The sequence below is a fragment of the Equus asinus genome, chromosome 1 (genome assembly GCF_041296235.1).
Source record: "Equus asinus isolate D_3611 breed Donkey chromosome 1, EquAss-T2T_v2, whole genome shotgun sequence".
Lineage (NCBI taxonomy): Eukaryota > Metazoa > Chordata > Mammalia > Perissodactyla > Equidae > Equus > Equus asinus.
In genome coordinates this window covers 100,838,764-100,852,000 of record NC_091790.1, presented here as the reverse complement: position 1 = coordinate 100,852,000, position 13,237 = coordinate 100,838,764, and the positions used below count along the sequence as shown (strand labels likewise).

General features: G+C 45.3%; 1 protein-coding gene across 1 annotated transcript in view; it reads right to left on the bottom strand.

Annotated features, from left to right (window-relative positions):
• Positions 1–13,237, bottom strand: part of NPC1L1 (NPC1 like intracellular cholesterol transporter 1) — a 29,024-nt gene that overhangs the window by 5,646 nt on the left and 10,141 nt on the right. The window contains exons 11-18 of the mRNA XM_014828397.3: positions 4,813–5,003; positions 4,525–4,649; positions 3,812–3,938; positions 3,593–3,648; positions 2,683–2,833; positions 2,260–2,491; positions 1,987–2,100; positions 1,749–1,911 (exon numbers count right to left, since the gene is read on the bottom strand). Coding sequence (XP_014683883.3) covers positions 1,749–1,911; positions 1,987–2,100; positions 2,260–2,491; positions 2,683–2,833; positions 3,593–3,648; positions 3,812–3,938; positions 4,525–4,649; positions 4,813–5,003 — 1,159 coding nt within the window. The remainder of the gene's footprint in view (positions 1–1,748; positions 1,912–1,986; positions 2,101–2,259; positions 2,492–2,682; positions 2,834–3,592; positions 3,649–3,811; positions 3,939–4,524; positions 4,650–4,812; positions 5,004–13,237) is intronic.

Below are 13,237 nucleotides of genomic sequence, written 5' to 3'. Positions count from 1 at the left end.
CTGCCCCTGGCAAGTCTGCCTTCCAGAACAGATCTTGAAGGGGAAGTTGCAAGACCCCCCTCAGGCCTGTGAATCTCTCTCTCTCCTTTCTTCCTAGAATGTTCTGTGCCAACACCCACAGCAAGCACTCCTTCCTAAGAGAAGCTGTTCCTCACTCTGTTGACAGACTCAGCACAGGGACGTACACCAGGGGCCTCTGTTCCCACCACCAGCCTTCCTGGGACACTGCCCATGGGGCCCACGCTTCAGGGAGGTTCCAGACCACTCTGCAGGCAGCAGGGCCTGCGAGCTCCTTCCTCCCTCCCTGACACTCTGGGAAGACCCCAGGGGAGGCCACACCCTGCGGCTCCCTGCTTGGCAGACCTCAATCCCAACACACACATGCTCCTCTTCCAAAGAGGGTGAGGAAATTCCAACAAGACTGAGGTGCCCCAGGTAGGGGCGCTGGAGCTGTGAGGCCTCCAACTCTGCTGTGTTTGACCAACCCTGTGAGGCGGGCAGGAGACTCAGTTTCCTCATCTGTGAAGTGGGGATGAAAATATCACCTGCCCCCAGGGGTGTACAAGGATTAGGTGTATGCGCACTGGAGCACAAACACATGCTGCTGCACGTGCTCTCTGAGATCACCACAACTGTCAGCACGGCTGGGGGCAAAAGTGAACCACGCCCCCCTTGCCCACCCTGAGAGGGGGCAACAACCTCATCCTGGGGGCTGGTTAAACCGTCGTGCTCCGCAATGAGGAAACAGAAATGGGCACTTGCCATGTTGCTGGTAGAAGTTTAAATGGTAAGCTTTGTGGAGGGCGTTAACTGGTATGAACAATCAACATCACACGCTGGACTTTCTCCAAACACCAGAGGGTGAGGGCAGAGACTCAGCCACAAGAGTGGTGACCGCAGCACTGACGGTAAGAGTGGGAGGGAGAAAAACTCGAACGTCTAGCAGCTGTTTGCTGGTTAAATGGATCCTGGTTGATCCACATGACAGGAAGGATTTTCCAACTGTGAGCTGTCACCCATTAATGAGTCATAAAATCAATTTTATAGATAACACCAGCAGTTTAAAAATTAATGATATGGGGCCAGCCCAGTGGGGTAGTGGTTAAGTTCGCATGCTCCGCTTTGGCGGCCTGGGGTTCCCAGGTTTGGATCCCAGGTACAGACCTACACACTGCTCATCAAGCCATGCTGTGGCGGGGTCTCACAAACAAAATGGAGGAAGATTGGCACAGATGTTAGCACACAGACAGTCTTCCTCAAGCAAAAAGAGGAAGATTGGCAACAGATGTTAGCTCAGGGCCAATCTTCTTCACACACACACAAAAAATTAATGATAGAATAGAACAGAAAACATCAGAGTGCTTCACAGCAGAGCTATTTTGTGAAACGTTTGTTCTACCCTGCACGTCTGTGTCTGTGCCCTTGAGCATCAACTCTCAGTGTGAAATATATGTCTCACTGAAGGTCATGGTTAAACGTTCAACAGCATGCAGTGGAGAACAATATGGCCACCAAAACAGTGTTTGAGACACACTCTGCTGACGAAGAAAGATGTCTTCACATGTTAAGTGAAAAGCAGCAGCTTCCAAACCAGGACGAACTGTGTGCTCGCAATTTTGGCAGTGGCTGTCCCAGGTGAGCTGGACCAGCATACTCCCTGCACCTTGCCTGTGGCTTGGAGTCCCTGAGTCACCAGAGGTGCCCGCGGAAGGAGCCTGGCTGTGCGGGCAGGGAGCCTGCGCACTCACCCAGGTAGCTGAGGATGACCGGCAGGAAGACCAGGCCGTGCAGCAGGCCCAGCAGAGTGATGAGGAGGTTGAGGCGGAAGAAGAAGATCTGGATGAGCTGCGCACTGGCCAGGCCCAGGACGAGGATGCCCGGTAGGTTGGTCATGGCCACTCCAGCAAACACCTGGGGGTCAGGCAGGCATCAGGCTGAGCACAGGGTGCCCGGTGGCGGGCTGCATGTGGCGGCCCACCCACTCACCGCACTGCCCATGGAGATGGTGGCTTCCTTGGCCTTCTCCAGCCGGGTGGGCTTGGTGCTGATGGCAAAGGAGCGGGTGATGTGGGACACGAACTCCACAGAGATGCCCACCGCCTGTGGGCAGAGAGGGGTCTTCAGCCGAGAAAAGGCCAGGGTCCGGGGTCTCCACCCAGGCCACTGGACCGCACCTAGACTCTAGAGAGACTGGGAGTGTCCTATGAGGCTGGCGCACCCGCCTGCCACAAAGCCCCGACCCTGCGTGCAGCGGGTTACCGTGACCAGGTTGATGAGGGACACGGCATTGTAGCTGATGCCCCACAGGGCCATGAAGCCCACGGTGTCCACAAGGATCATGACAATGGAGAACAGGTTGAGGAGGCTGGAGCGGAGGTCCATGCCCAGCAGGAGGTAGCAGACAGCGAAGGTGGGCACCAGGCAGAGGCTGAGCATGAAGAGGCCCTCAGGGATCACGGTCAGGTACTGCTCGTAGAACACATTGGTGAGCCTGCCAATGCAGAGCGCTGTCACCTCTCGGGGTGCGTGGCCTCCCTCACCCAGTTCAGGGGAGAACTCAGCTCAGAGAGGGTGTGGGGGCGCACTGGCTGGCAGAATCCCATCCTCACACCATGGCCGCCCTCGCCAGCCCAGTGCCTGCCCCCCAGCCCACCTCCGTGTGCCCAGAGCCCAGGGCCTCACGTGTAGGGGAAGACCTCAAAGGCCGGGTCAGTGCCCGGCACCTTCCGCAGGTCGGCAGTGATGTTGGCCGCCAGCACCCGAGCTGCCCGCAGAGCCTCCGTGTAGTCCTGCGAGTTCTTCAGGGGTTTGTGGTAGGCCATGAACCGAGAGGCTGGGCCACAGCCACGACGAAGGGCAAAGGTCAGAGCCCAATCCAGGTACCTCAGGACCCCAGAGGGACGAGGGACAGCATCTGGCTGGGATCAGGGCGCTGCCGCCTCCATTTTGGAATTGTTAATAACTTTTCAGCAAGGGACCCTGCATTGCGACTAGGCAGCAGCCCTGCGGACTCTGCAGCTGGTTCTACAGCCATGTGAGACCCAGCCTCTGCCCTGCCTCTGATGAGTGGAGCACAAAGTGATCTCCCAGATAAACCCAAATGCACTCTGTATGGTTTCAAAACATGCACTGGAGTTTTTAAATTAATTTAATTACTTTTCCAATGTGCATATTCCTATAGCAAAGGACCAGAAAGGGAGACAGAAAAATGGAAATGGTTGACTTGACAGAGCTGTACTTTAGGGTGGCCGCGGGGTAAGTACAATAGTCACTCATGTAACCAGCTGCCCACAGCCCACATCTGGCTGTGAACTGTGCATGAGAGAAAGGGGTGTGGGTGGCTCCCAAGTGTGGCATCAACCCCTGAAAGAATCCGTGAGTGCCGCACTGACCATGGACTGGGGGGCAGGGTGAAGTGTGAGGACGTGGAGCTGATAACGTGACCTCTGAGGACAGGGCGGGGATGGTTAGAAGGCCCCCATGAAGCAGGAAGGAGAGAAGATGCGAGATTGAGAGGCCAGTCCCTGCGGCTGCTAGGAGCCCCCCAGAGCAGCTGACTCTGGTCTTCCTCTCCAGGTGAGGCCATACTTACCTAAAACCTGGCCCTCAGGGCCCAAATCCACAGAGGTGCTGTATGCTGCCAGCCCGCTGCAAGGAGAAGGCCAGAGCAAAGGCTTAGCCAGGGACCAGGCCCCTCCATCTGCCTGGCTCACAACCGGCCCCTGAGGCCCCGCACAGCCTCCTGCCACTCGTGCTCCCCCTGTGGCACACACACCATCATCCTCCCCTGGGGATGCCCCACCCAGCCTACCCTTTGGGACAGTTGGTGTTGGGTGGGTCATTCAGGAACCAAGGAAGGTACTTGTGGAACTGCTCCACCGATGGCCGGACGGGACCCAGCGTGAAGCTCACACAGTACTTCAGGCAGGCCAGAGCGTCTGCAAAGAGAGCAGGGGCTCCGGGCAGCGGCACCCCCAGAGCTGGCAGCCCCTGCTCTGCCCTTCCTTCCACTCCTTTTCCATCCCAGTCCCCGAGCACGCCTGGCCCCTGCAACAGGCATGCGGCTGTGTACTCTAGAGGGACTTGCACTTGTCTAACTTTGGGAGGAGCTCCCCTCTCAGTTATGGAAATGGCCGACACCTACGGGCGGGTGAGGAAGGGAAGTTTGAGGCAGAGAAACAGTCCCCATGGGGCCTCCCCACTCCACTGACAAAGGCGGCTACTCCAGGACAGGGTCACATGCCACGCTCAGCTCTCACTCCCAACTGCCACTGCCATGAGCACCAGCGTGCCCAAAGAGTGTGAGCACAAGTCAGGAGGGGCATGAGTGCATGAGTGCCCAGAGGTCCAGCTGAACCGCACATTTCAGCATGGTCACCCATACCTGTGCTCCGAGCCTGGCCCACCCGGACTGGAGGGGTGGGAGTGGGGGTGCTAAGAGAGCCTCTCCAGGCCTGTCCTTTCTCTTGCCTCAGTTTCCCCAAGCTGTGGTGGGCCATGAGCCCCAAGAGGCCCTACACTTACTGATAGTTGAGGGGCAGAACTCGTCTTTATTGGGGCCAGAGGTATAAAGGCGGCAACAGGAGGATGGGGTCAGCCAGTCAATGAAGTCGTCCACCCAGGAGGAAGCTGGGATGGCCAGGTAAGACCTGAGGGAGAGAGGGTCACAGGGCAGGGCCAGGCTAGCCACACTGGGCCTCTCCAGGCACATGGCAGCAGGTGGGCATCAGGGCAGGAGAGGGCATCAGGGTGGGCAGAAGGGAGGACTAGAGGGGTTGGAGGGCACAGACAGAGGCAGGCCAGGGCACTCACTGCTCGGGGAACTCAGTGGCGTACTGGATCTTCTGGGTTAAGGAGTAGCTGTCGCAGCCTGCACTGGAGCAGATGGCATTCATACCCGCCTCACTAGAGAAGTTATAGCCCCCAGTGGTGACAAAGTAGACTGGGGCCCCCACCTCAAAGTAGCGGTTCAGAAAGAGGAAATAGTCAAGCAGGTACGAGTCCTGGAACAGAGGACAGTCAGTGAGGCTGGGGCCAGATGCACCCCAACAGGCTTGCTCTGACTCATGCTCACAGAGGTACATGCGCACAGAGGTACACACAAGAGGTAGACACACAGAGGTAGACACACAGAGGTAGACACACAGAGGTACATGCACAGAGGTACACACTGACAGAGGTACAGGCACAGAGGTACATGCTCACAGAAGGACACACATGGAGGTACATTCTCACAGAGGTACACACTCACAGAAGTACATGCTCACAGAGGTACACATTCATAGAGATATAGGCACAAAGGTACACACAAGAGATACATGCATAGACATACATGCTTACAGAGGTACATGTACAGTTCCATTACAGAGATACACAGCTGGAGGTGTACTCACTCTAAGTTACACACATCCAAGTATAATCACAGGTACATGCACAGAATACACTCACGTAGGTTTAAGCACAGAACAACACATTCCACCCTACATGAACACACTCACACACACACAAACATGCACATACGTGTAATTTTAGCCCCTCCTGTCATCCAAATTGGCATAGCCACAGTCTAACAAGTTGGTCTGTAACAAAAGCCTACATATGCATGCACATGTAAACATCCATGTGCACACCCTCAGGGCCGTGCACTGGGCATCTTCATGACCTTCTCTTCTCCCACGACATAAAACCTCAGAGTGATGTCAGGGAAGATGGTGGAGTAGGAAGCACCAGGAATCCATTTCCCCACCTACACAACAACTGCACTGGTAGAATATTTTTGATGTAACTATTTTGGAACTCTGGGGTCTATTGAGGGCTTGAAGCTTCTAGGGAAAGCTAATTTCAATCAATTTCAGCTCTTAGCATGATAGCAGCTATCCACCCCTTGACCTTCCAGCCCTGTGGCAGGCAGACACACATGCATTCCAGGAACAGTTTGCACACAGCTTGCAGGATCCAGGGTGGGCTATAAGGACTCCATCCCTTAAATATCAGGGACCTGTGTTCTGATCACTGATTGCTGCTTCTGATCTCAGTGGTGCAGACACAGAGTCAGCCCACCATTATAACCTCCACCACCTCAAGCTCAAGTGACTTCCAAGATATTTAAAGGACAAGTGCCTGATTTATTGTTTTTCCCCTCCATATTTCCCTTCTTCTCCTTTTGGGAGCCAGACATTTAAGGAATAAGACATTCAAAAGCAACTACACATATGGGAAAATTTAGACAGTCACCATACATACCCAGGGAAACTCATGGGCTTAGAAAAGACCTAATAAGACTTCAACTTTACACCTCAGGATGATCCCCAGGACAGAGACACCAGCAAAAATAAAATTAACAAAAAAAGCAAACCATGGGGAAGGAGAGAAGCTGATCTCTAGCGTTATCACAAGATAAGACCCAGCTGCCCATTTTTTAACAAAAAAATCACAATACATACAAAGAATCTGAAAGGTATGACCCATATCGAGGAATAAAAATTAATCAACAGAAACCATCCCCAAGAAAGACCAGATAATGGATGCATTAGATAAAGACTTTAAAAGAACTGTCTTAGAGAAGCTCAAAGAGTTAAAATAAGATATGGACAAAGTCCAGAAAACAATGCATGAGCAAAATGGAAAGGTCAATAAAGAGCAAACATAAAACGGAACCAAAAAGAAACTCTGAAGCTGAAAAGTACAATAACTGAATGAAAAATTCACTATAGGGATTCAAAAGCTTATTTGAGCAGTCAGAAGAAGAGTTAGCAAATATGAAGATAGGACAATTGAAATTATCAAATGGGGAACAGAAAGAAGAGAATAAAGACAAGTGACCAGAGCCTAAGGGACCTGTGGGACATCCTCAAGCAGACCAACATACACAACCATGGGAATGTCAGAAGGAAAAGAGAAATCGAAGAAATAGTGGCAAAAATTTCCCCAATTTGATGAAAGATATAAAGGTAAACATTCAGGAGCTTAACAAATGCTAAGGAGGATAAACTCAAAGAAACCTACACCATGGCACATTACAATCCAACTATTGAAAGGGAAAGACAAACACAAATTTTTGAAAGCAACAAGAGAGAAGAAACTCATCACATCCAAAGGCTCTCTCGATGAGATTATAACCATATTTCTCATCTGAAACCTTGGAGGCCAGAAGGCAGTGGGTTTGTATATTCAAAATTCTAAAGGAAAAAAAACCCTGTCAACCAAGAATCCTATTTCTGGCAAAATTGACCTTCAAAACTGAGGGAGAAATTGATACATTCCCAGATAAGCAAATGCTGAAGCAGTTCATTACCACAAGACCTGCACTGCAAAAATGCTTGAAGGAGTCCTTCAGGTTGAAATGAAAGGAAGCTGGATTATAACTTAAAGCCATATAAAGAAATAAAGATCCCTGATAAAGGTAAATACACTGAAAATTATAAAAGCCAGTATTATTGTAACTTTGGTTTGTAACTCCAGTTTTTTATTTCTATATGATATAAGAGATCAATACATAAAAAATTATTAGTCTATGTTTTGGGGTACACACTGCATAAATATGTAATCTTGTGACAGCAGTAACTGAAAGGAGATGGGAGGGAGCTGTAAAGGAGCAATTTTTGTATGTTATTGAAGTTGAGCTGATATAAATTCAAATTAGAGTGTTATGATTTTAGGATATTTAATGTAACCCCCATAGTAACCACAAAGAAAATAGCTATAGAATATCCACAACAGGAAATGATAAGAGGATTTTAAAGTTTCCCTAATAAAAATCAACTAAACATAAAAGATGTCAGTAATAAGGAAATGAGAGTCAAAAAAGGGACAGGGCATATAGAAAATAGCACAATGACAAAAGTCTCTCCTCATCAATAATTACTTTAAATGTAAACAGATTAAGCGCTCCAATCGTAAGACAGGATTGGCAGAATGGATAAAAACACGTGATCTAACTATATGATGTCTACAAGAGACTCACTTGAGATCCAAATATACCCACAACTTGAAAGTGAAAGGATGGGAAAAGATAATCTATGCAACCAGTAACCAAAAGAGAGGAGGGGTGGCTATACTAATATCAGACAAAATGGACTTTAAGTCAAAAGTTTACAAGAAACTAAGAAGGATATTATGTATAAGTGAAAGGTTCAATAAGGCAAAAAATAAGTGTGAATAAACATCTACACACCTAATGACAGGCCATCAGAATCTATCAAGCAAAAATTGACAGAATTTAAGGGAGAAATAGAACATTCTACCATAATAGTAGGAGAGTTCAAGACCCAACTCTCAATAATGCATAGGACACCCAGACAGAAGATGAGTAAGGAAATAGAAGATTTGAACAACACACTAAACCAACTGGATCTAACAGACAAATACAGAACACTCCACCCAACAAGAACGAAATACACCTTCTTCTCAAATACACGTGGGACAATCTCCAGGATAAACCATGTGTTGGGCCATAATTTAAATCCCAACATTTAAAAATAAGTATATCATACGATGTATATTCTCTGACCATAATGGGATGAATTTAGAAATCAGTAACAGCAGGAAAACTGGAAAATTCACAAACTTGTGCAAATTATACATCACTCATACAACCAATGGGTCAAAGAACAAATCACAAGGGAAATTAAAAAATACTTAGAGGCAAATAAAAATGAAAGCATGACATACAAACTTTTGGGACACAGCAAAAGGGAGGCTAAAGAAGAAATTTATAGCTGTAAATGTTTACATTAAAAAAGGAAATCTCCCCATAAATAGTGTTGGGACAACTGGAGAGCCACATGCAAAGGAATGAAAGTAGACCATTACTTTCACTATACACAAAAATTAACTCAAAATGGATCAAAGACTTGAAGGTAAGACCTGAAACCATAAAACTCTTAGAAGAAAATATAGGCAGTACACTGTTTGACATCGGTGTTAGAAGGATCTTTTTGAATACCATATCTACTCGGACAAGGGAAAGGAAAGAAAAAACAAACAAGTAGGACTTCAACAGACTAAAGAGCTTCTGCAAGGAAAAGGAAACCAGGATCAAAATGAAAAGATAAACCACCAACTTGGAGAAAATATTTGCAAATCTTATATCCAACGAGGGGTTAATCTCCATAATATATAAAGAACTCACACACTGAACAACAAAAAAACAAACAACTCAATCAAAAGATGGGCAGAGAATATGAACAGACATTTTTCCAAAGAGGATACACAAATGGCCAATAGGCACATGAAGAGATGTCATCAGGGAAATTCAAATCAAAACTACACTTAGATATCACCTTAAACCCATTAGAACGGCTATAATCACCAAAACAAAAAATAACAAATGTTGAAGACATTGTGGAGAAAAGGGGACCCTAACACACTGCTGGTTGGAATGCAAACTGATGCAGCCACTATGGAAAACAGTACGGATATTTCTCAAAAAAATTAAAAATAGAAATACCATATGACTCAGCTATCCCACTACTGGGTATCTATCCAAAGAGCTTGAAATCAATAATTCAAAGAGACTTATGTACCCCTATGTTCATTGCAGCATTATTCACAATAGCCAAAACATGGAAGCAACCCAAGTGCCCATCGACTGATGAATGGATAAAGAAGATGTGACATATATATACAATGGAATACTACTCAGCCATAAAAAAGACAAAATCGTCCCATTCACAACAACATGAGTGAACCTTGAGGGTATTATGTTAAGCAAAATAAGCCAGACTGAGAAAAACACAGTATGATTTCACTCATATGTGGAAGATAGACAAAGAGAGCAGTTTAGTGGTTACCAGGGGAAAGAGGGTTGGGGATTGGGCACAAGAGGTGAAGGGGAGCACTTATATGGTGACTGAAAAATAATAATGTACAACTGAAATTTCACAATGTTATAAACTATTATGAACTCAATTGAAAAAAAGAGATCTCAAATCATCATCCTAACTATACAACTTAAGGAACTGGGGCGGGGGGAGGGGGGGCACTAAACCCAAAGCTAGCAGGAGGAAGGAAATAATAAAGATTAGAACAGAGACAAATAAAATAGAGAATAGGAAAATAATATAGAAAATCAACAAAATCAAGAATTGGTTCTTCACAAAAATTAACAAAATTAACAAACCTTTAGGTGAACTAAGAAAAAAAAAGACTCAGATTACTAAAGTAGGAACATAACTACTGACTCTATAGAAATAAAAAGAACTATAAGTACTACGAACAATTGTACACCAACAAATGGGATAACCTAGACAAAATGGATAAGTTCTTAGAAACACAAAGCCTACCAAGACTGAATCAAGAAGAAATAGAAAATCCAAAGACTGGCCTAGTGGGCGAGTGGTTAAGTTCCTGTGCTCCGCTTCAGCAGCCCAGGGTTTCACGGTTCGGATCCTGGGTGTGGACATGGCATGGCTCATCAAGGCATGCTGAGGCGGCATCCCACACAGCACAACCAGAGGCACTCACAACTAGAATATACAACTATGTACTGAAGAGCTCTGGGGAGAAGAAGAAGAAGAAGAAAAAAAGAAGATTGGCAACAGATGTTAACTCAGGTACCAATCTTAAGAAAATAAAAAAGAAGAAGAAACAGAAAATCTGAATAGACTTATAACTAGTAAGGAGAGTGAATCAGTAATAAAAAAAAAAAATCCCCAACATAGAAAAGCCCTGGTCTTGATGGCTTCACAGGTGAGTTCTACCAAACATTTAAAGAGGAACTAATATCTGGGGCTGGCCCTGTGGCCGAGTGGTTGGGTTCACATGCTCCGCTTCAGTGGCCCAGGGTTTCACCGGTCAGATCCTGGGTGTGGAAATGGCACCACTCATCAGGCCATGCTGAGGCAGCGTCCCACATCCCACAACTAGAGGGACCCCCAACTAAAAATATACAACAATGTCCCGGGGGGCTTTGTGGAGAAAAAGGAAAAATAAAATCTTAAAAATATATAAAAATAAAGAGGAACTAATATCAATACTCCTCAGACTCTTCGAAAAAATCAAAGAGGAGGAAACACTTTTCACTCATTCTATAAGGCCAGCATTGCCCTGATACAAAAGCCAGACAAAAACACTACAAGAAAAGAAAAACTACAGACAAATATCCCTTATGAATATTCATGCAAAAGTCCTCAACAAAATACTAGCAAGTTGGATTCAACAATATATTAAAAGGATCATACAACATGACCAACTGGGATTTGCTCCTACAATGCAAGAATGGCTCAACATATGAAAATAATGTGATGCACAAGTTTAATAGAATGAGGGGAAAAATCACACAGTCATCTCAATTGAGGTATAAAAAGCATTTGACAAAATCCCACATCCTTTCATGATTAAAAAAAAAAAAACTCAGAAAAGTAGAATACAAGAAATTTCCTCCACATGATAAAGTCAGATACAGAAATCCCACAGCTGACATCATACTCACTGGTGAGAGACTGAGAGTTTTTCTTCTAAGATCAGGAACAAGACAAGGATGCCCACTCTCACCACTTCTATTCAACATAGTACTGAAGTCCTAGCCAGAGCAATTAGGCAAGAAAAAGAAATTAAAGGCACCCGAACTGGAAAGGAAGAAGTAAAATGATCTCTGTTTGTAGATTACATGATCTTACGTACATAAAACTCTAAAATTCCAGTAAAAATCTGTTTGAACCAATAAACAAATTCAGCAAAGTTGCAGATTACAAAAGCAACACACAAAAATCAGTTGGAGTTCTATACATGAACAGTGAATAATCCAATAAGGAAATTAAGAAAACAATTCCATTTACAATAGCATCAAAAAGAATAAAATACTTAGAAATTACCCTCGCCAAGGAGGTGAAAGACTGATACACTGAAAACTACCAGACATTGCTGATAGAAATTAAAGAAGACAGAAATAAATGGAAAGACGTCCCATGTTCACAGGTTAGAAGACTTAATATTGTTATGATGTCAATATTACCCAAAGTGACCTATAGATTCAATGCAATCCCTTTCAAAGTCCCAATGACTTTTTTGCAGAAATAGAAAAATCTATCCTAAAATTCATGTTGGAATCTCGAGGGACCCAAATAGCCAAAACAATCTTGACAAAGAAAAACAAAGTTGGAGGACTCAAATTTGCTGATTTCAAAGTTTGCCACAAAGATACAGTAATCAGAATAGTGTGATACTGACATAAAGACAGAGATATAGACCAGTGGAATAGAATAGAGAGCCCAGAAATAAACCCTCACATACATGGTGAAATGATCTTTGACAGGGTTGCCAAGACTATTCAGTGGGGAAAGGACAGTCTTTTCAACAAATGGTGCTGGGAAAACTGATGTCCACATGCAAAAGTGAAGTTGGACTTTCAAAAATATACATACTTACAAACAAAAATCAACTCAAAATGTATCAAAGACCTAAACTTAAGAGTTTAGAGTTAAAACTATAAAATTCTTAGAAGAAAACGGGAGAAAAGCTTCAAAACATCGAATTTGGTGATGATTTCTTCTTGAATATGACACCAAGGCACAGTTAACAGAAGGAAAAATTGACAAATTAGACTTTATGAAAAAAAAATTTTGTGCATCAAAGGACATTACCAATAGAGTGAAAAGGCAACCAACATAAATGGAGAAAATACCTGCAAATCATGTATCAGATAAGGGATTAATATGTAGCATATTTAGAGAACTCTTAATACTCAACAACAAAAAAACCCTGATTCAAAAATGAGCAAAAGATTTGAATAGACGTTTCACCAAAGAAGATAGAGGAATGGCCAATACATGAAAAGATACTCAACATCACTAACCATTAGGGAAATGTAAATCAAAACCACAATGAGATACCACCTCACACCCATTGTATGGCTACTATAAAAAACAAAACAGGGGCCAGCTCCGTGGCTGAGTGGTTAAGTTCGCACGCTCTGCTTGGTTAAGTTCGCGCGCTCTGCTTCGGCAGCCCAGGGTTTCGCCAGTTTGAATCCTGGGCACGGACATGGCACCCTTCATCGGGCCATGCTGAGACGGCATCCCACATGCCACAACCGGAAGGACCCACAACTGAAAATACACAACTATGTACCAGGGGGTGTGGGGAGGAAAAGGAAAGATAAAATCTTTAAAAGAAAAATCCAAAACAAAACAAAAAAACAGAAAACAAGTGTTGGCAAGGATTTGGAGAAATTAGAATCCTGTGCACTGTTGGTGGGAATGTAAAATGGTGCAGCTGCTGTGGAAAACAGTGTGGTGGA